Raw genomic sequence first — 25,950 nt, forward strand, 5'->3', positions numbered from 1 at the left:
CAGCCAGGCACAAAGGAGCTTGTGAGAGAGGAATGGGGACCAGCCAAGCTGTGGCCCGGGAGAGGGACAAGCCACATGCCCCGCGGTCCCGGGCACTAGCAGCTGCACCTGCGCTTGTGGTCCGGGAGAGGGAGAAGCTGTATGCTCCGTGGTCCTGGGTGCCTGCAGCTGTGGCCCAGGCAAAGCCGCCCACCCACAGTCCCCTGCAGCTGCAGCTGGCCTGGGTCCTGGATGTTTGTGGCTGGCCAGAGGGAGGGAAACCCGGGTCCTGGATGCCTGTGACCGGCCAGAGGAGTGAATCCTGGGTGCGGGGCAAGGCAGAGGCGGTTAGAGGCAATCAGGCCAGCAGGGCAGCAGTAAGGGGTGATCAGGCAGGCAGGTAGAAGCGGTTAGGGGCGATCAGGCAGGCAGGTGAGCAGTTAGGAGCCAGTGGTCCTGGATTGCGAGAGACAAGTCGGACATCCCCTGAAGGAAACCATCCCCCCCCCACCCCCGAATGCCCGTGCACAAATTTCATGCACCAGACCTTTAGTCCATTATATTACAGTTCTACCTTCAAAATATATTTCACATCTAAACATTTTTCTGTACCTATTGCTACAACTTATATCCAAGCTAACTTTGCTTTACTGAGTTGATCAAGGCCAAAATCTAGTCATCATTGTAACCATTCATCAAAATATAGGGTGTCCCCAAAAAATTTATATACACTCACTTTGAATAATTATAAAGGCAGTGTTTATTACAATACTTTTCTTTTAATCTATTTTAATTTATTTTTTAATCCTCACCTGAGGAGTAAGGATATTTCTTTGATTTTTAGAGAGTGGAAGGGATGGGGAAGGAGGGAAGAGAGAGAGAGAAACATTGAGTTGTTAGAGACACATTGATTGGTTGCTTCCCGCTCATGCCCTGACCAGGTCCGGGGATTGAACCTGCACCCAAGGTACGTGCCTTTGACCCAGAATCTATCCTGAGACCCTTCAGTCTCAGGGCCTACACTCTAACCACTGAACCAAACCAGCCAGGACTTATTTTCAAAATTGAGCTATCAGCTATTATAGTATGTATACTTTTAGGGGGTGGGGATACCTGTGTTTTCAACTCTCTCTTCGGTGTACTATTTGTTCTCTCCTTTTCTCCTTTTACTGTTCTATAGTCTGTTTACACAGAAGTTTAGAATGTAAATCAGAATATTTCTTACCTCAAATTTTCCAGTGGGTCTTACCTCACTTAGATTTTAATCATGAGATCTTATTTGATCCTAATAGAACCCTTATAATGTGGCCCCTTGATTTTTTGCTTCAACCTCATCTCCTGCCTATTTCTATGCTTTAGCCACACTAACCACCTTTCTCTTTTATGAGTGCCCTCATAACAATTTACCTCATTACCTTTGGAACACTGTTCTGTTATACATGCTTTTTCACTCACTTCATGCTTAAACATGAGCTATTAAAAGAGGCCTTCTTGCCTGACCATCCTCTTTACTCATTATCCTTTTACTATACTTTTTTTAAACCATACTTTATTTTCTTGATAGATATTTTCATTATCTGACTATTTTTCATTTATATATTATCTGTTTGTTTATTCTCACTAGGGAGTAAAAAATATGAGGGTAGGTACTGTCTTGTGCACTTTTTTCTTTTTTTTCTGTGCACTTTTTTACTTCTAGTATTCAGCATATGTTGGGTTGACCAATGAATGGGGAAGCAATTAAGTGCTTCTTGAACTCTCTGAGGTGAAAGACTAGTTTTTAAATTACCAACCTGTTATAATTTAGTACTTGTAAAATATAATACAATTATTTTCAAAATAAATAGTTTTAGTGTCATTTCATTATTAGATTCAACAGACAGAGATTACTCTGTCAAATTATTACAAACATTTCTAAAAACTTACTTTTAAATTTGTACTTAAATTGAAGTGGTAACAAGCCGTTTTTTGCAAACTACACTTCTGAGTAGCACAAGTTTACCATTCTATAAAACTAGAACAAGTAGTAGTCAACAGTTAAAATTCGAAGGATAAATGAAGTATTCTTTTTGGTTGACAAGGAGAAGGCACTTAACAGCCCATGTAACAGAATTCAGCCTGAACTCCCATATGATTATTCATTTATAAAATGGTTCTGTTAGAAATGCCAGTAAAATGTAATTAGTGCTCACACTATGCAGAAATGAGTCCTTTTTTTTAGTAGACTCAATTAGACATCACAATCCCCATGTTGTATCTATGTCTTTAAGTTGGAAGTCTTTCTTTAATAGCTATTTATTTGCTATGTGTTGGTGGTATGTTAAATAAAAATTTTAGTGAAGTATATGTTTACAGATTCATAAATATTTTGTCTCAGTAAATACTACTATATTATATATAATACTTTTCTGAAAGTGTTTTGATTATTTTGCATTTTTTCATTGTTTTAGTGTGTTGATTTATTTTGCTTATATATAACTAGGATGTGTGGCAAGTCATTACATAATGACAGTTGGAGTTTGGGATCTAGGTTCACAAAGAGATACATAGCTGAAAGCAAAAGCTATTAAATTCAAGAAAATATGTATCTCAGCTTCCACTGGTGAATTCCAGCCAGGGTTGGTGTTAATTTTAATGCTTTCCAACTCCTTGATCTTCAAGTCACTTTGTTTTAGAGAACTACAAGTATATAGTAAAGTAAGCTTCATTGGGTAAGACTTTGTATGCTCAGGACATGCTCTGTTAAACTATTATCCCTGATTTGGGCAGTTTGAATGCCACAGTTCCCTCATGTTCTTTAGCTCTTTTCCTTTTTTATACAGATTAATTTAAAAAGTGCTTTTAACCTTCATAATATTATCAGATAGTCTGCTCACAATGTGTAAAATGCTATAAAATTACTAGCCTATATTTTGAAACAGAATATTTCTCACTGTATTGAGACATTGTATCTCAGGAAAAAGAAAACATTTTCATTAAATACATTTCGAAATGGACTCTAACTTTAATACATTTGTTTTCAGGATTTATGTCTTATATTTTGATTTAAGGGCAGTAGCAATCACTGTTAACATGGAGTTAGCCAAAATGTAGATAGAGTTTCAGACTAACAGTAAGAGAGAGAGAAGATAGGTAGGTGGGTAGGTAGAGAGATAGCATTCTGTATATACTAGAGGCCCGATGTATGAAATTCATGTATTGGCGGGGGGGAGAGGGGGGGCAGCGGGAGGGGGGCGCGTTCCTCAGCCTGGCCTGCACCCTCTCCAATCCGGAACCCCTCAGGGGATGTCCAACTGCAATCCAGAACCACTGGCTCCTAACCGTTCACCTGCCTGTCGCCCCTAACCACCTCTGCCTGCTGGCCTGATGCCCCTAACTGCCCTCCCCTGCCGACCTGATCACCCCTAACTGCCTCTGCCTCGGCCCCGCCACCGTGGCTTTGTCCAGAAGGATGTCTGGAAGATGCCTGGTCTAATTAGCATATTACCCTTTTACTAGTATAGATGTTTATATATGTATTTAAAGGGAAATAGTGACATTTTAAAAGAAATGCATGCTCATATTTAGTTTTGGATATTTAGTTTGGATATGAAGATAAGTGGATCAATTTTTCCAAAACACTGATCAGTTCATTTTTTATAACTGAACATTTGTTTTTGCAGGTGAATAACCTTAAAAAAATGAGGGAAATTATTTTATCAACACCACCCCTCTTATTCCTCTACCAATATTTTCTACATTTTCACCATCTCAATAATGAATATAAATATGAATAGACAAAAGTTTAAGGTTTTTGTCATACCTGTTTCTCAGAGCACTTGAAACAGAAGTTTGAAAATATTTAACAGGACTTAAAAATACAAGTGAACATTTAAAAGTACGTTAACACAATGACTAGGGAAAATAGGTCAGTCAGAAATTCACAGAATACATTTTTAATGAATTTAATGAGATTGGTAGGATCAGTCTATTTTTCAGGGGTTGGAGGTTATGTTATGCCATTCACTGAGGTGAACAATACAAGCAGAGGATCCATCTTCGGGGTACAGATCATGAACTGATTGATGCATCTACCTAATAAAGGTATTAAGGAAGCAATTGTATACACAGAACTGGTGGTCAGAAGAGTAGGTTTGATTAGTATGCTCTCACTAAGGTGTGCATATTTGAGGACTCAGGAGATGGGTTGTAGAAGATACTATCTAAATCCGTCCTGCTGATGGTTAGTAGGATGAGGCTGTTTATAAGTGGGAAAGGTTAATGAGCCAAACTCTAGTGACACTTTCAGAGTACGATGACAACTTCTATAAAATAATTTTCCTTTTTCTTTTTAACTTAAATTATGCCTGGATTATAAAACAAATTCTTTTCATCTGTTTCCGTTATAAATTTGTAACCTTATGGATGAAATTCTGATTCATAGTTGAATACTATAGTCTTCCTTTATTTCATAGCCATGAAGCTCATGACTGCTTTGGTGAATGTTGCCTTAAACCTCAGTATTCATCAGGATAATACACAGAGACAATATGAAGCTGAAAGAAATAAAATGATTGGGAAAAGAGCCAATGAAAGGTTGGAGTTACTACTTCAGAAACGCAAAGAGGTAAGTTTCATGATATCTGAAATTCTTATGTTATGTAAATGTGTAGGAAATATATATCATATTGGATTTTTTAATTCCCTGTAAAACAGACTGTGTGTTTTCTTAATGTACTTTTTAAAATTATATTATTTGATCTCAAAGTTTTAAAATGAAACTACAGTATTCAGCCAGTGATTATCTGAGTGCTGTCTAATGGCAGAAGAGAATCACAGAACAATTCTACTTTTGAAAACAGGTGGTACGGGAGTTAGGGTAACTCATAAACATTATCAGGCTATGGCCAAAGAAAACATGATAAGTATTAACATAAGAACTAAGAGCCAGCAAAGCCTGCATTTCTAGGAGAAAGCCGAAGCCTACACATTAGCTAAATATATAAGGCACTCTTGTGAATAAGATCAGTCTTAGTTTTACAATGAAATTTTCATATATGTGTTGAAAATTACTTTAAACTAGATTTTTAGTAGGTAATATGTTTATTCAATACGAAATAAAATTTTAGATCTACAGTATTAGTCTATATTTTAACTTGAAAAAGGATTAATATCACATTGCTACAAATTTTTATCAATGCATAATGGCTTATAACAGGCTATAAGAAGCAGCAAGCTTATGGTTAAATTATTATCCATTCTGTATTAGCATGCTAGGGCTGCTGTAATAGATACCACAAACTGAGTGGCTTAAAGAAAAGGAATTTTTTTCTCAGAGTTCTGTGGGCTATAAGTCAAAGATAATTCTAGTCTTCACATGGCCTTCTCCCTGTGTGTGTGCAAGTCTCTAACTTTCTACTATTTCTAAAGAAACCCCTCATATTGGATTATGGGGCCACCCTACTTTGGTGTGGCTCTATCTTAGCCTACGACCTCTGCTACACCCTATTTCCAAATAAGGTTTGATGTAGGAAGGGTTAGCACTTTAGCATATGAATTTTTGAGGGGTACAATTCAACTCAGAACACATACTATATTTGTAATACTATGGGAGTAAATTTTGGAACTGTGGCTTCAGTAAGTACTACTAACCAAACTATATACTTCTTATAAATTAATTTTTTTTAATAATAAGTGCAAGAAAAGTGTAACTTACAAGTAAGTTGCAATATTATGAATGCTTTACCATAAAGTTATTCTAATTTCAGTCGAACCTGAAACAGTATACAGCAAAAAAATAAATCTGGCTCTGATTGAGTGGCTCAGTCCCATATACCAAGGGGTTGTGAATTCGATTCCAGGTCAGGGCACATACCTGGGTTGTGGTTTGATCCCTAGTTGGTGCATGTGTGGGAGGCAACCAATCAATGTTTCTCTCTCTCTCTCTCTCTCTCTCTCTCTCTCTCCTTTTCCTGTCTCTCTAAAAATCAATAAAAACGTATCCTCAGCCCTAACTGTTTTGGCTCAGTGGATAGAGCATCAGCCTGCAGACTCAAGGGTCCCGGGTTCAATTTTGGTCAAGGGCATGTACCTTGGTTGTGGGCACATCCCCAGTGGGGAGTGTGCAGGAGGCAGCTGATTGATGTTTCTCTCTCATCGATGTTTCTAACTCTCTATCCCTCTCCCTTCCTCTCTGTAAAAAATCAATAAAATATATTTTTTAAAAAACAAAACGTATCCTCAAGTGAGGATTTTAAAAAAAAAGTCCTAAGGAATAAGTCTGAGGAGTTTTGCCACATTGGAGTATGCAGTTAAAGCCAGTATTTCACTGAGTATTAATACAAAACAAATTAGAATAAGAAATATTACATTGAATGTGATTTTATATCAGTGTTTTTATTCCTTTTGAGCAGTGAATAAACTCAAACTTTAACTCTCATCAGTAGTGTTGCCTGAAATTTATTATCTTTGCTGTAGTGTTTTATTTTGTTGCTACATTCCACCACTGGTGGCTAGGAACCTTGTTACTTTCTATTATGCCTCCTGTACTGGGAACTTGGCCTACTCTAAGTCTCGAGCTAATCAGATAGTAAAGTCATATTTGGATACTTTAGGTAGAATAGGAAATTTCTTCTACAGTGGCAAGTATGTTAATCATGGGAGATCTGTTGCCAAGAAAGGCAAAATCAAGCCAGGGACCTGGTTTGGACAAAAGAGGTTAGAAATTGAGGACTATTCCCAAAGCAAATGATATTTTGGAGATAGGAATCTCACCACCTTAGCACCACTCCTTTTAGTGTCAAGAAAGAGAGAGAGGTTCTTAATCCACTAGTATAGTTGTAGAAATAATGCAAGAATACTGGTAATATCATATTGCACAATAAGTGAGAAAAAGGATTGATAATTATTCAAAATGAGAATAACCAGTTATTAAAAACAATTGGAACCGTTCATTATAAATCAGATATTTTTAACCTGTGTGCCTCAAGAGGCATTCTGGTGTGCCACACGAACTTTTAAAACATGCAATACCTGACTATTTAGTTAGGGGCACTGACCTATTTTCCCTGAGATTGTCAAACACAACAATAGCCATCCAGTGTGAATGAATCAAAATTATACCTGTTTTTTTGTCAGATGGGCAAAAAAAAAATTTTGGTGTGCAGCAGAATTTTAATAGTTTGTGTGCGCCGTAAGATGAAAGAGGTAAAAAACCACTGTTCTAAATAAAGTGATCAACATTTTAATTAATCTATTTTTTATTTCAGCTACAAGAAAATCAGGATGAAATCGAAAATATGATGAACTCTATTTTTAAGGGTATATTTGTTCATAGATACCGGTAAGGGATTTTTAAAATCATTTAGAAGATTTTTAACTTATAATTTATTGCTTCTTTGTAGTTCTAGGTAGTTCTAGAGATATAAAACTCTGTCTTGATTTGTTTTCTGGAAAACACCTTTGGTTATAAAAGCTAAATAAATGTTACTGTTATGCTGTTACTGCCACACTCTTCCAAATTCAGAACATAACACTGTTAGAGGCACCCTCTGTACTTGCATTTGCATTGATGGAATAGGTAGTCTTAAGTTTATGTGCCCTTAATAAGATGTGATTGTCTTGATAATTGCCTTGCTTCCTGTCTTGTGGTACTCACCTTATTCCATGATCAAATTAACCAGCAGTCTGTGAAGATAATACAACTTCATAACATTATTTTTCTTTACCTTCAACTATATGCATGAAAGTAGAAGCATAGTATTTCCCAACTATTTTTATCATGCTACATTGCAAATGAATTTAGGTTGTCTTTCTGTGAAACCTGTAAACTTTTAAAACATTAACCACATTATTAAAGAGCATATTTCACAAGAATTAGTGGCTCATATACATACACTTGTTACTTTCTGTTAATTATACATGCTTACTTTGGGTTTCACTTTCTCTGTTCTTTAGTTTCTCAAGGTGGAAACTGACATAATTGGTTTGAAACTTTTTTTTTTCTAATATAGGAATTTAGTCCTATACATTTCTCTCTTAGCACTACTTTAGCTATATCCCCTAAATTTGCACATGTTGTATTTTCATTTTCATTCAGCTCAAAATATTCTTATACTTTGGCTCATTTCTTTGACCCATGGGTTATTTAGCAGTGTGGTATTTAGTTTGCAAATATCTGAGATCTTTCCAAATAATTTTCTGTTACTGATTTTTAATAGTTCCATTGTAGTCAGAGAACATACTTTGTATGATTTGAATGTTTTTAAATTTATTGAGATTTGTTTTATGGTCCACAATATGGTCTATCTTGATAAACGTTTTGGTTGCTGAGGAAAAGAATGTGTATTGTGCTTTTTCTTTGTATCAGTTGGGTCAAAATTTGTTGATAGTGTTGTTTAAGTCTTTCATCTTTACAAATTTACTGTTCTGAGAGAACTTTTACAGTCCTCCCCCCCCCCCCCCCAGCCTATCACTTTCTGTTTATTTGCTTCATAAAGCCTTTTGGAGAGCAAAAGCTTTCCATTTAAGTGAAGTCATTTCTTGATTTTATTTCTGTGGTAATGTTTTTGATGTCATATTTTGAACATTTAGTCTAACCCCAAAATTTTCTTCTGTGTTTTATTCTAGAAGTCTAATCATTTAATCTTTTCAGTTAAGTTATGAACCATATATAAAATTAATTTCTGAATATGGTACAATAATAAGGATATAAGTCCAATTTTTGCATATGGATATTAATTTGTCCAAGCACCATTTGGTGAAAGACTATCCTTCTCCAATTGATTTGTCTTGGCACTCTTCTTGAAAATCAAATGACCATAAATACTGTACAAGGTTTTATTTCTGGATTTGCTAATCTGTCGGTGTTTATACTCATACCAACTATATTTATTACTTTAGCTTTAGAGTAGGTGGGATTTTTTTTAGCTTTATTGATTTATAATTGACATATAGCATATGTAATTTCAAGGTATACAATGTGATGATTTGATACACATATATATTGTTAAATAATGATGACAGTAAGGTTAGTTAGTACCTCCATCACATCACATACTAGTAATTACCTTTTGTGTGTGTGTGTGTGTGTGTGTGTGTGTGTGTGTGTGTGTGGTGATAACAATTTGAGATGTACTCTCAGTAACTTTTAAGTATGTAATACAGTATTGTTTTCTATAGTCACCATACGATACATTAGATCCCCAGAACTTATGACCATTTTCTTTATTTTCCCCATACTCCCCCCCCACCCCCCCACCCCTCCAAGCCTCTGGCAGCCACCTTTCTGCTCTCTCTTTTTTTGAATTTGACTATCTTAGATTCCATATTTAAGTGAGAACATACAGTCTTTTATAGTAAGTTTTTAATATCAAGTAGTGTTAAGTCCTCCTCCTTTGTTCTTTTTCAAAATTGTTGTGATTATTATACCTCTTCCACTTTTCTATGTAAATTTTAGGATTAGCTTGTCAATTTTTACTCAAAAGCTTGTTGGGATTTTGGTGGAGAATATAATGCATCTGTAGACCGGTTTGGAGAGAATTACCCTCTAAATAATACTGAATCCTCCAATCTATGATTGCATCTTAATTTATTCAAATATCCTTTAATTTTTCTAAGGAATTTTTTATGATTTTTCAGTGTACAATTTTTCAGTGATTTTATTTTTATGCTATTATTGTAAATGGAATTTTTTTTTAATTTCTGTTTTGTTTTGTTTTTTAATATGTTTTTATTGATTCAGAGAGAAAGGCAGAGGGAGAGATAGAAACATCAATACTGAGAGAGAATTGTTGATTGGCTGCCTCCTGCAAACCCCACACAGGGGGATGGAGCCTTCAACCCTGGCATGTGCCCTGACCGGGAAATGAATCGTAATCTCCTGGTTCATAGGTCGATGCTAGCTCTAAGTTTTATGTTGTTACGGTGTAGTGGGATGAAGAAATTCCCTTTAGCCTAATCCTTGGTTATTTTTATAATGGTTGGTTGTTTGATTTTATTTTTCCGTTTTGGTTGAGATGATAATACAGGTTTTTTATTACTCTATTAATATAGTGCATTATATGAATTGATCTTTTAGATATTAGGCCAATCTTGTGTTCTGGGGAAAATTTCATGTGCTCATGGTATACACTGAGTGACCGATTATTATGACCACCTGACGTTTGTAGGCAAATTAGCTATAATTTCGTGCTGAAGTTGCTAGAGGGCCAGACCATTATAAATAAGGAAGCAGGTTGTTTGCTACAAAAGTAGAAGTGGTTTTTTTCTGAAGATATGGGTAAACAACGTTATTTAACAGCCTTTGAAAATGGGATATTGTCAGGGCCAGCCTGACAAGGTTGAGCCGGGCTGAGGTAGGGAGGTGGGAAATGAGAAAAGAAAGAAAGACAGGAAAGCGGGATCGGGAGGACTCCAGTTCTCTTGATGAACTGAAGCGAAGTTTATTAGCCACACAATCTTATTTATACACAACACACTGAGTAGGAGGTCTGTCAAGAGGAATGTATTCTTTGTTCCTCTTAATCTCTAAGGGAGGGACACAGCAGAAGGACAAGTTCTCAGTACAGCATATCTCAGTAAATAGTTACAGACTTCTTGGTAAGCCATGAAAGGCTGTTCTCATTCTACTGATAATCGCCATCCAAACAAGTCTGGGAAAACTGTGTGGGTAAGGGTCCCGGCCTTGCTAGCCCCTTCAGGTGCAATGACCTTGCCAGCTTACATCTGGCCCCCAGCAGGATATATTTGAACGTGAGTTGCCAGATTATTATGACCACCTGACGTTTGTAGGCAAATTAGCCGTACACTGCATCATATGGGATATGGAAGCCGAGGGCCTGTTCGAACACCTTTGCTGTCTGCAGTTACCAAGATAAAACATCTCCAATTCGCACAGGAATACAAGGATTGAACAGTCGAGCATTGAGAAAAAGTCATGTGGTCCGATGAATCACGTTTCCAGTTGCATCATGCAGATGGCAGAGTGAGAATTTTGGTGGAAACAGCATGAAAGCATGCACCCCACATGCATGAGTACAACCCTTCAAGCTGGTGGGGGCAGTGTTATGGTTTGGGGCGTGTTTTCCTGGCATGATTTGGGCCCTTTAATTCATGTGGAACAGCGTCTGAATAGCACAACATACCTAAGTATCGTTGCTGATCAAGTTCATCCTATCATGTTGATGGCGTATCCCAGGGGTCCTCAAACTATGGCCCGTGGGCCACATGCAAATACAAATATTGTATTTGTTCCCGTTTTGTTTTTTTACTTCAAAATAAGATATGTGCAGTGTGCATAGGAATTTGTTCATAGTTTTTTTTTAAACTATAGTCCAGCCCTCCAACAGTCTGAGGGACAGTGACCTGGCCCCATTTAAAAAGTTTGAGGACCCCTGGCGTATCCCAATGGAGATGGCTTCTTCCAACAAGACAGTGCGCCATGCCACAGTGCTCGTATTGTGCAGGAGTGGTTTCAAGAACATGAGGGAGACTTTACCTTGCTTAGGTGGCCCTCACAATCACCAGATCTCAATCCAATTGGGACGAAGTTAAAAGAGCCATCAGGCAGCTGATTCCACAACCAGCAAATCTCACAGAACTGGACAGTGCTATTCATCAGGCATGGTGTCAGATTCCTCACATCATCTTTCAACATCTTGTGGAGTTATGCCAAGAAGAATCGCCACAGTATTGAAGGCAAAAGGTGGCCCAACGAAGTACTGATGGGCTGGTCATAATTATCTGGCCACTCACGTTCAAATGTATCCCACGTTCAAAGGCTGTTAAGTAGCGTTGTTTATCCATATCTTCAGGAAAAAATCACTTCTGTCGTGGTAAACAACCTGCTTCCCTATTTTTAATGGTCTGGCCCTCTAGCCACTTCAGCGCGAAATTATACCTAATTTGCCTACAAACGTCAGGTGTTCATAATAATCTGGCCACTCAGTGTATAATCCTGTTACATGCTACTGGGTTTTATTTGCTGATATTTCATTACGGAATTTTGTGTTTACTTCTATAATGGCAATACTTGGTTACTGGCCTCAGAATACACCACATAGCCTGCCTGTTCAGTCGTTTGATTGTCCCTCACTAACCCCTCTGCCGGCATGGTCGTAGGCAGCCATCTTGTGAGGGTGTGAGGGTTAATTTGCATATTGCCTCTTTATTATATAGGATATATTGGTCAGATGATTTTCCAACCACTTCACTTTCCCATCACCTTAACAACTAGCTGTAACCAATTCTGTTATGTTTTTTTTTTGTTGTTGCCATTTATTTTGTGTGTTTTTATCTCTTCTATGCTCTCCTTTAACCTCTTGCACATAAATACTTGCTATAACAACTGTTTTAATGTCCTCTTTTACTAGTTTATCTGCATCATTTTCTGGTTCTGTTTGTATTGATTTTTTTCCTTATAGGTTATTTTCCTGCTTCTTTGTATGATTGGCAATATTAATTGGATGCCAGACATTGTTTTGCTCTGTTGAGTGCTAGATAATTTTATAAGTATTTATCAACTTTTTGTGAGGATCATAATTATGTTTGATTCTATCAAGACTTGTTTTTAAAGGGTTGTTAGGTGGGCCAGAGCCACATTTTGTCTCAGGCTAATTTTCCCCCAATAATAAGATAATATTATTCCTTATATTCTATTCCTTGTGAATTACAAGTATTTTGTGCTCTGGCTCATTAGTACAGAAAGTATTCCCAACCCTATGTTTTCTCCAGAGATTGCTCTCTCTGCTCTTTTCATTCTTTCCCGGCCTTGGGTGGTTTGATTCACATGCTGTTTATTGCTCAGCTGAGTAAAAAGAGTCTTTTCATAGCTCTTTCTCTCTAAGGCTCTCTCTCCTCTGGTACTATGCTTTTTAAACTCTAGCTACCTTGTCCTCTAGAGTCCCAGCTTATTTTCCTCAACTCAGGGATATTTCCAGGCTCTGCCTAGATTCTTCTGCAGACAGCAGTCTGTGAAATCTTAAGGCTCACCTAATTTGTTACCCCTCTCTCACTGATTACTGTTCTACTCTGTATGATATTCAACATATCAAAACTATTTTACATATTTCATACAGTTTTTAGTTTCTTTTTTAAGTGGGAGCATAAATCTTGTCCATCCTGGCTCAGCCATGCAATCTTGAGTATAGAATTCATATCATTTTTTTAATGATTTTACCTCAGTCTTTAACACCAAAATAACATTGCCTTTATTTTAGTGATTTGCCCTTATCAAGTCTTGCCAAGGCTTTCCCCCTGTTATTCTCATAGAAACAACAGTTCTTCAATTTCCTAATATCATTACTCTATTGATTTATTTTCTGTTTAGTCAGACCTTGCATAAAATAGTATTGGATATATCACAGCTTACTTTTGATATATTAAAATATCAGCTGGTCAAAATAGGATTGCAGATATAGTTGAGCATGTGACCTGCCTGCCAAAGTGATCATGGATACCAGTCATTGATTTTTTCAGAAGTATTGCTCCATTCTTTTTATTGATTAAGGGGAGATATTACTGCATATACATACTGGAAATAGAAGGTACTGTGCAGAGATTGCACTTTAAGTTAACACTTTGAGTCTCACCTGCCACTTCAACTTCAAAGAAATATTGACTATGACTGTACATATACACTGCTAGATCTAACTCTACTAGTTTATAGGGAATATGGAAAATAGAAGAGTGTTTTGTCTGACTAGATCCTCGTGGTATTATCCAAGTTCAGAATGTGGGAAATTGTACAAACCAAATGATCCAGTCCTTCAACAAATAAATGGTATATAATAAGAACAGGTGGATATAAAAACAATTTAAAATACTGAAACTGAAAAAAAAAATTCATTGGATTATATTTAATGAACAAGACATACGTTAGACTGTTAAAGAGATAATTAGTAAATTAGAATATAATACTGAGGAATTTACCTAAGCACAGTATAAGGGATAGGAGATGAGGAATGACATTTCTGATATATGGCAGGTAGAAGAGGCTTCATATAGGATTTACTATAGGATTTCAAACTGAGAGAAGTATTGGAAAGAAGTAGTGTTAATGCGATAACTTAAATTTTACAAATTGGGTTTAAAAAATAGAATCTTTAGATTGGGAAGACTTAGTGAGTATTGATAAGTCAAGAAAAAATATTCCACATCTACACATAGTCAAAATGCAAAATATCAAAGATCATGAGGGCCCTGGCCAGGTGGTTCAGTTGGTTCAAATGTCATCCCGTACCAAAAACATTGTGGGTTTGAATCCCAGTCGGGGCGCGTACAGAGGCAGCCATCAATGTTTCTCTCTCACATCCATGTCCGTCTGTCTGTCTGTCTGTCTCTCTCTCTCTCTCTGTCTCTGCCTCTCTCCCCCCCTCTATCCCCCCTCCCTTCCTCCCTCTCTCTCCCCCTCCCTCACTTCTCTCTCTCCCCCTCCTCCCCTTGCCTGCACCCTTTCCTCTCTCTAAAATAAATTTTTAAAAATAAAAACATTTTCAGGTGAGAATTTAAATTTTAAAAAATGGTCATGTGAAAGGCATAAAAGCAACCAAAAAAGAAAGACTGTTCTTTTAGTGATGGTAAACGAATTTAAAAATTATTAGGCCATAAGAACAAGCTTAATGGAAGAAGAGATAACAGGAAAGATTTCAACAATTTTTAGATGATGAAAAGTGGATGTCTTATTTTCTAGTTGGGCTTTTCACCTTTTTATAGTAGAGGGAAACATTTCAGAATCATGTTTCCAGAGTTGTTCTTATATAAGACCATGATATGATTTATTCTGAGCAAATTGTCATTCTATTATTTTAATCTTGTTATTTCCTAACATATTATCTTTTTTAAAAATATATTATTATTGATTTCAGAGAGGGAGAGGGAGAGAGTGATAGAAACATCAATGATGAGAGAGAATCATTGATCAGCTGCCTCCTGCACGCCCCACACTGGGGATCGAGCCTGCAACCCAGGCATGTACCCCAACTGGAATCGAATTGTGATTTTTTTTGGTTCATAGGTCAACGCTCAACCAATGATCCACACTGACTAGGCCTAGCATTTTATCTTTGAGCTAACCTCTTGGGTCAAATTGATAGTTAAAATATGAATATTAATTGAAGAGATTTTTGAGTGTTTATATATCTCTAACATTCAGTTTTTAATCTTATGCCTAAAATTCTGTTTCTAGTAAGATTAAGAAATAATATAGGGTAGCATTTGCCATGCCACCTGTTCTGTATGCGACACCTGTGGTACAATGTCTGTCTATGTATTTTGTCACTATTATGACTAACTAGAGGCCTGGTGCATGAATTCGTGCATAGGTGGGGTCCCTAGGCCTGGCTGACGATCATGGCTGATTGGGGTCATCTCGCCCAGTCCGAATTGGGGCCAGGCTGATCAGGGCCTGTTGGCAGGGGGGGAGGGATAGGGAGAGAGACCACGGGAGGTTGGCTGGGGGAGTGGGGGACCGCGGGAGGTTGGCTGTGGGAGTGCACTGACCACCGGGGGGCAGCTCCTGCATTGAGCATGTGCCCCTTGGTGGTCAGTGCACATCATAGCGCCTGGTCGACTGGTCGTTTCGGTCGTAAAGGTCACTTAGGCTTTTATATATAGACTAGAGGCCCGATGCACAAAAATTTGTGCACTCAGAGGGGAGAGGGGGTCCCTCAGCCCGGCCTGTGCCCTCTCACAGTCTGGAACCCCTCGGGAGATAACGACCTGCTGGCTTAGGCCCGCTCCCGGGTGGCAGAGGGCAGGCCCAATCCCTAGGTGCAGCCCCTGGTCAGGCTCAGAGCAGGGCCGATTGGGGAGTTGGGGCGCCGCCCCTGTCATGCACAGAGCAGGGCGGATGGGGAGGTTGCGATGCCACCCTCAGTCACGCTCAGAGTAGGGCCAATGGGGGGTTGGGGCATCGCCCCCTGTCACACTCAAGGCAGGGTCGATGGGGAGGTTGCGGCGCCATCCCCTGTCACACACAGAGCAGGGCCAATCAGGGGGTTGGGGCGCTGCTCCCTGTCACTGACAGAGCAGGGCCCATCAGGGGGGTTGGGGCTCCGTACCCTGACATGCATAGAGCACGGTCGATCAGGGGGTTGGGGAGCTCCCCTCTGTCACTCACAGAGCAGGGCCCAACAGGGGGTTGGGGTGCTCCCCCCTGTCACTCACAGAGTAGGGCCTCCCCCCTGTCACTCACAGAGTAGGGCCGATAGGAGAGTTGGGGTACTGCCCCCTGTCTCACACACACAGCAGGGTGGATCGGGGTTGGGGCGCCGCACCCTGTCACAATCAGGGCAGGGCTGAAGGGAAGGTTATGGCTCTACCCCGTCACACACAGAGCAGGGCCCGTGGGGGGTGGTTGGAACACCGCCCTCTATCACCCACAGAGCAGGGCCGATCAGGGGGTTGGGGCGCCGCCACTCTCACACTCAGGGCAGGGCCGATGGGGAGGTTATGGCTCTATCCCGCCACACACAGAGCAGGGCCCGTGGGGGGGGGGGGTGGGGGCGCCGCACCCTGTCACACACAGAGCAGGGCCCATCAGGGGTTGGGGCACCGCACCCTGTCACACACAGAGCTGCAGGGTGATCAGGAGGTGGGGGAGCTCCCCCCTATGAGGCACAGAGCAGGGCTGATCAGGGAGTTTGGGCGCTGCCCTCTGTCACGCTGACCCCGGTGCCAGGAGGTCTCGCTGCTCTGCTGATCCCGGTGCTGGGAGGCATATTACCCTTTTACTATATAGGATAGAGGCCTGGTGCACGGGTGGGGGCCGGCTGGTTTGCCCTGAAGGGTGTCCTGGATCAGGGTGGGGGTCCCCACTGGGGTGCCTGGCCAGCCTGGATGAGAGGATGATGGCTGTTTGCAGCTGGTCACAAACACCCTTCAGGGTTGGGGTCCCCACTGGGGTGCCTGGCCAGCCTGGATGAGGGGATGATGGCTGTTTGCAGCTGGTCACACACCCTTCAGGGTGGGTGTCCCCACTGGGGTGCCTGGCCAGTCTGGGTGTGGGGCTGAGGGCTTTTTTCAGTCTGGCGGGTGACCGAAGCTCCCAACCGCCCGTTTTTTTCTTTTTTCTTTTTTATTCTGTGCCAGCTTTAGCTTTGAGGCTTGGCTCCAGCTCTTAGGCCTCCGCTGCTGAAAGCAGGTATCTGGTTTGTTTGGGTTCTATAATCGAAACACTGTTTCAACTCCAGCTCTGAGATCCCGGGTGGCTGAAAGCATATTTCTGGGGTTTTGTTTAGCTTCTATATTTGTAACAGTGTTTCAAACTGCAAGCTCAGAGGCCGGCAGCGGCAGGCGGGAAACGTTGGTTTCCTCCGTCACTGAAGCAAGCAAGCCCCATGTTCACTTCAAGCTGCCTGGCTGCTGGCCGCCAAGTTGGCTGACAGTTAATTTGCATATCTCCCTGATTAGCCAATGGGAGGGGTAGCGGACGTACGGCTAATTACCACGTTTCTCTTTTATTAGATAGGATGGATAATACAACAAAAATGAAATGAAAAGTATTTCGTTTTATAAATGTATTAAATTTCAAATGCATTTCACGTAACTGATCATTCTGAAATAATGAAATGAAATATATGGATTTAATTAGCAAACAGGAGAGTTTCAGGTTTTTATGTCTGCACTTAAATATTACTACCTCTCAGAAGCCTTTTTTGACCACTTTTAATCCCCTCCATCATTTTACATGCTTGTTTGTTCCTTGTACTGCTCAGTACTAACATTTAACACTCCCTTAAAATAACATTTATTTTAATCATCTCTATTTAAGTTATAATTTCTATTATTAAGTTCTTGTTACAGTCTAATAAAGGATACAGTATGACTTTTAAGTAACTCCTTCAACTGTTTCTTTCTCCCCTAGGCTATTTCCAAAAGAAAAAGTTCTCTGTAGTTCTATTTGGAAAATGTAATTTCTTTAGCCAAATATTAGTGACAAAATTGGTTGAGGCATGAATACATTGTGTGCTACAATGTAGATAGTGAACCTTCTTGAAACTGGTAATTATTTCTCACTCTAGAGCTCTCATGAGATTCCTTGTATGTGAGAGATAATTGTGTCAAAACAGCCCTATTAGCCAAGAGTTATTCTCTGAAATGTATATTGTCATTTGAATTTAGTCAGCTTTCTTACTAGAAAGATACCTGTGAAGGGTACTATAAGAAACATTTAATTAAAATTCATTAAAGTTAAATTTCTTTTTGTTGTAAGCAGAAAATATTTAAATTCCATCTTCCAAGAAAGTAATGCAAAATGAAAGCTTAAGTCCAGATAGTAAAGGTTCATGCCTCCTAAAAAAAAGACATTAACTGTGAGGATCAGTAAATTAGATACTTTTTTCATATAAATGAACATTATCATTCTTTTATCCTATAAAATAGCATGAACAACAAAGGATTTTGCCCCAGAATTATTCTTTTCTAGTTTGTTTTTATTTGTTTGAATTTTTAGGTAAAGTGTATCCTGACTTCATTTTTAATTATTAATTTCAAGTCTTCAATACCAGAATGCTATGAAAATTAGTCTATGTTATGATTGTCTTAAACCTTCCATCTTGTCTTACTTTTTTGCTCCCTACTTTAATCTTTGCTTTGGAATCTCCCAGATATCTGCAGCTAAACATTACTTTTCTAAATGGAGTGAGGCCATTGGAAATGAAGATTAAGTTCTTAAAAAATAAATTTTATATGAAAACCAAGGATTGGAGGACTTAACCTGCATGAGAAAAATATCTGTACTATCAAAAGTTATATTGTAATTAAGTCAGGGAATATTTAGAAATACATTGCGGTTTTACTTATACTTCATCTACTTAAATAGAATGTTAGTTCCTAGAGGTCAAGAAAGCTGTTAAAATGTTGGTGATGCATACAGAAAGAGCCATGTTCCAAGGCTCTTTAGAAGTCTAGTAGGCAAGATAAAAAGGTATTAGAAATTAGACTTAGAGATGGTTATAAAAAAAGATTATGAAAAAGATTTTTCTTCTGAAATAAAGCTAAACCTTTATATTCTCTAGCCTTAGAATTAGCCACCCATAATCTCAATATCATTGGTAATGGTGATGCCAATGGTAATAAGTGAGCTGTGTATATATGAAGCTACCATGCTTATTTTAAATATATTTTATTGACTTCTTACAGAGAGAAAGGAAGAGAGATAGAGAGTTAGAAACATCGATGAGAGAGAAACATCGATCAGCTGCCTCCTGCACACTCCCTACTGGGGATGTGCCCGCAACCAAGGTACATGCCCTTGACCGGAATCGAACCTGGGACCCTTGAGTCCGCAGGCCGACGCTCTATCCACTGAGCCAAACCGGTTAGGGCTGAAGCTACCATGCTTAGTTGTCACTATAGTTTTAATTAGTGTGCCATGCGTATTCATCTTGTCCTCAGTCTGAGCTTCTGAAATTGTGTGATATAAAAGGTAGCCTATTTTTTTGTGTCTCGGTTTTTTGTTGTTGTTTGTTTTAGAATTAATTTTTTAAAGGTAATAGAGTACAGCAGAGAATAAATCCAGTGGATCTCTGGGTGATGACTAGGACTGAGAAAGCTAATAAAACGTTGTGATTTGGGTGTTTAGAGGTTGTGTTTTGTTTTTCGGAGGGGGGTTGTTTTGTTTTTGCTGCTGTAATTTTGTTTGTTTGTTTTTATTTGGACAACCAGTAGAAGACAAAGTGCATGAATTTGCACTTTACAAATATGGAAATTTATATTAAATAGTAGAATGATACCAAGTGACAGGCAAGGATGTGTGAAGCATTGATTTATGGAGAAATTGGTTAAAACTGAAAATGTGTATTCTTTCTCACCTTGTAATTTCACTTCTCAGGTACTATAAAAACAGTGCCTTGCAGACTTACTTGACCATGTCCTACATCATGTACACAGTCTTCCACAAAAAAAAACTTAGTGCCTTGCCACATGTGAATTGTTTTAATATTTTCTATCCTAAATACTTTTATATTTTTGTTACCGCTCAGTTTATTTCATAATATGCCCATAGGTAGTGATACACTGCTTAAGAAACACTGCCCTAAGGAAACTCACACGTGTGCACAGGAGACTATCTAAGAATGTTCATGGCATTCATTGTTAATAAAGCAAAAACTTACAAACAACCTAGATGTCTGTCAATGAGAGAATGTATAAATAATTTGTAAAATATTTGTAGAAAGGACTACTAAACATCAGTTAAAATTAATATATTGGAACTGGAGCTATGTGAATCAGTATGTATAAGTGTCAAAACATAGTTTGGCCCTGATTGGGTGTCTTTGTTGGTTAGAGCATTGTCCCATGCACCAAAAGGTTGCAGGTTCAATTCTCAGTCAGGGCACATACCTAGGATGTAGATTTGATCCCTGGTTGGGAGGCAACCAATCAATGTTTCTCTCTCTCTCTCTCCCTTCATCTAAAATATATCCTCAGGTGAGGATTTAAAAGGAAAAAAAAAACCTGTCTAATTTGTGAAAAAGCAAATTGGAGGAGGGTATCTATAGGATATTAATTATGTAAAATTTCAAATACATATAAAGTTAAAGCATGAAGAGACAAATGGGAATGATAGTCATTGAATCAAGAATAGTCATTTATTCTTGGGTAGGGATTGCATCAATAAGAGGTATAGAGTAAGCATTGAGCTAAGTTAACTAAAATATTACAGTTGAAATATTTTTATTATATTGTTTCTATAACTTTTATATCTGAAATTTTTCATATTTAGAAAGTAAGGAATGTCCTTGAGCCATTTATGTTCAGTATTATCATGGTTTAGGAACATCATTTTGCATTTGTAGTAAAGCTACTTTTTCTACACTATTGTCTATATCAGGGGTCCTCAAACTTTTTAAACAGGGGGCCAGTTCACTGTCCCTCAGACCGTTGGAGGGCCGGACTATAGTTTTAAAAAAAACTATGAACAAATTCCTATGCACACTACACATATCTTATTTTGAAGTAAAAAAACAAAACGGGAACAAATACAATATTTGTATTTGCATGTGGCCCGCGGGCTGTAGTTTGAAGACCCCTGGTCTATATAATCTATATAAAAAAAGGCTAATATGCAAATTGTCCCTTCGATCAGGGGGCGGGGCGGGCCCACCAACTGCCCACGGCTCCTCCCCTGGCTGGCCCCGCCCCTTATTGTCCCACCCACCCTAATCAGGGGTGGGGCTGGCTGGCCAACCTCCCACAGCCCCTCCCCATGGCCGGCCTGCCTGATTGGCCCCGATTAGGGCGGGCCTGCTGGACCCACCCGTGCACAAATTCGTGCATCGGGCCTCTAGTTGTCTATAAATGACTAGGTTGATGGCACTTAAAAATTATAATAGTAAACAGTTATGGAAGGTTTAGTAGGTGCCAGGCACAGTTCTAAATGTTACTTTTATTAGTGATTTAATTCTCACAATAACTCTGTGAGCTCCAAGTACAGTTATTATCCCTATTTTACAGATGATGAAATCTAAGAAAAAGGATGTAACTTACCTAAAGCCACACAGCTAGTAAATAGCAGAGCCAGGATTTGAACTCAGGATGTCTTGCTCCAGAGCCTGTACCATTAGCCTCTATGCTATAGAATCTCTCCATGAAGAAAAGGTATTAACAACAACAACAAATACAGGAAAACTAAAGATTGTGATTGGTAGTGTAGCTTTGAAAGAGAAAGTTTCTCACATTTTTATTTTTAAGGAATGACTTAAAAGTAACTGAGATTAATTAGAGCAGAGAATGAAATATTAGAATGCCAATACTCATTTTGTCACAAAAACAGCAACTAAGAAAAGCTCCTTAGTTAATATTAAAATTTCAGCTAAATTATTGCCAAATTAATTAATTGATAGATGATTGCTTTATATTAATTGGATAACTTAAAATTATCTTAAATTTACTTTGATGCTCAATCTACAAAAGAAAGTTGGGATTCACTTTATTGTATTTAGTATGATTTTTTTTTTTTTTTAGCCAGAAGCTAATAACCTGTTGAAAGATTAGGTAAATAAATGTATTTGCTCATGATTCACAGATTTGAGAGTAGGAAAATTTCAGGATATCATATTGGATGCTTATAGTGAGGTGAAGCCATCTGGGCATGGAGCCTAGAAACCTGACTTTTGGGGTTGGTTCCATCACCACTTCAAAGTGTAGTCACCAAGGTTGTTTCCATTGTGACTAAATGTAAATTCTGTCCTGTGCAATTACATTAAGGTTTTGGGTTTTGAAAAATATCATACATTTTCAAATAATATTTGCTTCTGCAATTTTGCCTAATAGATAATCTTAGTTTGTGTCTTTGTCGTAAAAATCGCTTTCATTTAATTTATTACATGTGTGCCAGTTTAGAAAGATTCACAGCTATTTAGAGCAACAATTTTTGAGTTCTACATTATTCTGTATTTGGATGTTGGTACTCTGATTTCCTCAGAAGACTTTAACATGTCTGTTGACTTCATAATAGTTGTGAGGCTTTCAGAAAACTCCAATAGCCTAGTTCAGTGGTCGGCAAACTGCAGCTCGGCAAACTGCGGCTCGCGAGCCACATGCGGCTCTTTGGCCCCTTGAGTGTGGCTCTTCCACAAAATACTGACTTCTGCACATGGGCCATGAGTTTCAGTCGCACTGTACGTGCACGCCCGCACATGGTACTTTGTGGAAGAGCCACACTCAAGGGGCCAAAGAGCCGCATGTGGCTTGCGAGCCGCAGTTTGCCGACCACTGGCCTAGTTCAATGGATATATGAACTGAAATAAGATGATTTCCAGAAGCATTATTTTCTAGTTTGGTATTGGTAGTTTTTATTCTACAGGAGCCATATTAAAGAATAGAAGATACTCAAGTTGGAGGCCTGCAGATGTTAAATACAGTATTATGAATGTTAATGTTTATTGCTTGCTAAAAATGAGTATGGAGTATGTTCTGGCTTTTTATATTATTTAGGTTTTTGTTTCTTTTTTCCTTCTCTAGTGATGCTATTGCTGAGATTAGAGCCATTTGTATTGAAGAAATTGGAGTATGGATGAAAATGTACAGTGATGCTTTCCTAAATGACAGTTACCTAAAATATGTTGGTTGGACTCTTCATGACAGGGTAAGTTACTCTGTTCCAGGCTTTGATAGAAGGTATGTTTGTCTTATTACTAGACAATATTTATAATAGTGTGGAAATCTAAGATGATACAGCAAAATAACTATTCACTTCATGGCTAGGATAAAATTTGAGACATCAGCCCATGTATGAAAACCCTTCTTACTTAGTTGTAATGCTGTCTAAAACCAAAATTGAGCCCAGCCAGCATGGATCATTTGTTGACCGTCAACCTATGAAGCAGGAGGTCATGGTTCAATTCCAGGTCAGGGCTCATGCCCAGGTTGCAAGGAGTTGCATGCTCAGTTCCCGGTGTGGGGCTTGCAGGAGGCATCTGATCAGTGTTTCTCTCTCATCATTGATGTTTCTATCTCTCGCCCTTCCTCTCTGAAATCAATAAATATGTGTATGTTTTTAATTTGACAGTCTGTTACATATAAAATTTTAAGAGAATATATTATCCCAATAAGCTAATTATAATCTTTTTCTAATTTGGAATCAAAAGAAATTCCTTGTTTTCCTTAAAATATAAGAACTAAATAAGCTTTCTGGTTTTAAATTTTTTAGGCTCATGTCACACTAGAGTGTCTTCTCAGAGTTGAATAGATTTTTTTGGATTCTAGGATATTTGATCTGAAAATGTATTTCTATTAGAAAAGGCTCTGACTTTAGAAGGAACCCCACGTTATTGAGTCCTGGATAAGTAATCTTCAAAATAATCAAGTAGGGGTGATAAATAATTAGAATTTTTGTAACGAATGACTGGACATTCTATAACTCGAATTACCAGATGTTCACAAATATAGAAATGTTGCCATTTACTTTAAATTGTTATGCTGGCAGTGATAACGGCACCAGGTGTTAGACTGATGGAGTCAGACCGGACCTCAGTTCAGCAACCTCAGTACTTGAGTTCTGGCTAAGAAAGAGTTCCAGCCAAGACTCAAACTATAAGAGAAGATTTATTTATATATATATTTTTAATCCTTACCTGAGCAAATGTGTTTTACTGATTTTAGAGGGGAAGGAAGAGAAAGAGAGGCAGACAGACATTGATGTAAGAGAGAAAAATCGATAGGTTCCCTCCTGTGTGTGCCTCCACAACCTAGGTATAAGCCCTGACAGGGAATCAAACCCGCAACCTTTTAGGTGAATAGGGTCAACAACATTCCAACCATCTGAGCCACATCAGCCAGGGCAAGAGAAAGTGTATTTAGAAAGTTACAGAAGTACAAGAAGTGGGCGGTAAAATAAATTGGCTCAGGAAACAAGTTACAGAGACAAAAGAAGGGCCCTTGGAGCTTAGGAGAGAGAGAGATAAAGGTAAAACCCCTGGGGGGGGGGAGGGGAAAAAAGGTGGGTGAAAGAGAGAATTGGGGAGGCTTTGATGTTCTCCCTGGAGGGAGAGCCTTACTTGATCCTCTGTTTTGAGGTTATTTATCTGGAGGTCTTAGGGAAGGATCCCAGTAGAATATTCATCAGCTTTCCAGGTGTTTCCTTTTAGGGTGGTGGTCTCTACTGATTGGTCAGCGCTGGGGCAAGGGGTTATTAGTCCATGCATCTGGTCCTGATGTCAGCCTGGTGTCACTTGTCTGGTTTGGCTCCTTTTCTGGGCCTTGAGCTGAAACACAACTGAGGCTTAAATGTTATCCCTAGGGGTGAGTTAATGCTGAAGGGAGTGGGTGTGCAAGGGTTTAAATGGGATTCACTTGAGGGCACTCTGGCCCTTGTTTCTCCTCCAGGGGGGTCTATTGTGTGAATAGCCACATGCCAGGGGAGGAAAGGTCAGGGGAGTGTCCCAACCACTTGACTAACAATATGAAAGGTCACATGGTCTAAACTGCATCACCAGCAATATTCTAGAGCAGTGGTCCTCAACCTTCTGGCCCTTTAAATACAGTTCCTCATGTTGTGACCCAACCATAAAATTATTTTCGTTGCCACTTCATAAATGTAATGTTGCTACTGTTATGAATCATAATGTAAATATCTGATATGCAGGATGGTCTTAGGCGACCCCTGTGAAAGGGTCGTTTGACCGCCAAAGGGGTCACGACCCACAGGTTGAGAACCGCTGTTCTAGAGGAAGAAAGGTTACCCTGGGGGTGAGGTCCTTGTTTTCCCAGTATTGCCTGTTGCTAGGTACCTAGGGCTTTCCACCCTGGTGACCTTCTGTACCTGGCCTATCTGTTCATGTGTGTCTAACTGCCTACTAAGTTATATTCCACTAGAGGCCCAGTGCACGAAATTTGTGCATGGGGGAGGGGGGTTTCCCTCACCCGACCAGAGCCCTCTCGCACCCCGGACCCCTCATCTAGGGTCCCTAGACCTGGCCGGCAATTAGGGCCTATCAGAGCTTTCCTTCCCCTGGCTGCTGGCAGCTGGCCCTGCCCCCACGGCTGCCACTGCTTGCCATCTGTGCAGCGCTGCCCCCCTCCCCCCCACAACCGGTCGCCTCCCTCTGCAGGTGACAGGCATGGGGTGCGATCGCTTGGCTGGCCTGGGCCTCCCTCTGCGGGGCAGTCGCTGACCAGTGACCTGGGCCTCCCTCTGTGGGGTGATTGATCTTGGGGGGCCCCCAGATCGATCGCCCTGCAGAGGGAGGCCCTGCCCACACACTGCAGCACCACTGGGACTAGCGATTGCCCAGCAGAGGGAGGCCCTGCCCACCCAGCCAGGGCCTTGTGATCGGTCACTGCTCAGAGAGTGGCCTGGGCCTCCCTCTTTGGGACGATCGCAGAGCGCACGCCCCCCACCCCTCCCGATCGATTGCCCAGCCGGCTGGTGGCCTGGGCCTGCCTCTTTGGGATGATCAATCGTGGAGACTCCCCCCCCCCCCCCAATCAATCGTCCCTCAGAGGGTGGCCTGGGCTTCCCTCTGTGGGGCGATCGTGGGGTAATGGCTG

At 39.7% G+C, this 25,950-nt stretch overlaps 1 protein-coding gene across 1 annotated transcript in view; it reads left to right on the plus strand.

Annotated features, from left to right (window-relative positions):
• Positions 1 to 25,950, plus strand: part of STAG1 (STAG1 cohesin complex component) — a 345,726-nt gene that overhangs the window by 203,870 nt on the left and 115,906 nt on the right. Inside the window, exons 8-10 of the mRNA XM_081106167.1 lie at positions 4,434 to 4,585; positions 7,227 to 7,300; positions 22,924 to 23,047. Of these exons, the coding sequence (XP_080962293.1) occupies positions 4,434 to 4,585; positions 7,227 to 7,300; positions 22,924 to 23,047 (350 nt within the window). The remainder of the gene's footprint in view (positions 1 to 4,433; positions 4,586 to 7,226; positions 7,301 to 22,923; positions 23,048 to 25,950) is intronic.

This window comes from Myotis nattereri (genome assembly GCF_964212035.1).
Source record: "Myotis nattereri genome assembly, chromosome: 14".
NCBI lineage: Eukaryota > Metazoa > Chordata > Mammalia > Chiroptera > Vespertilionidae > Myotis > Myotis nattereri.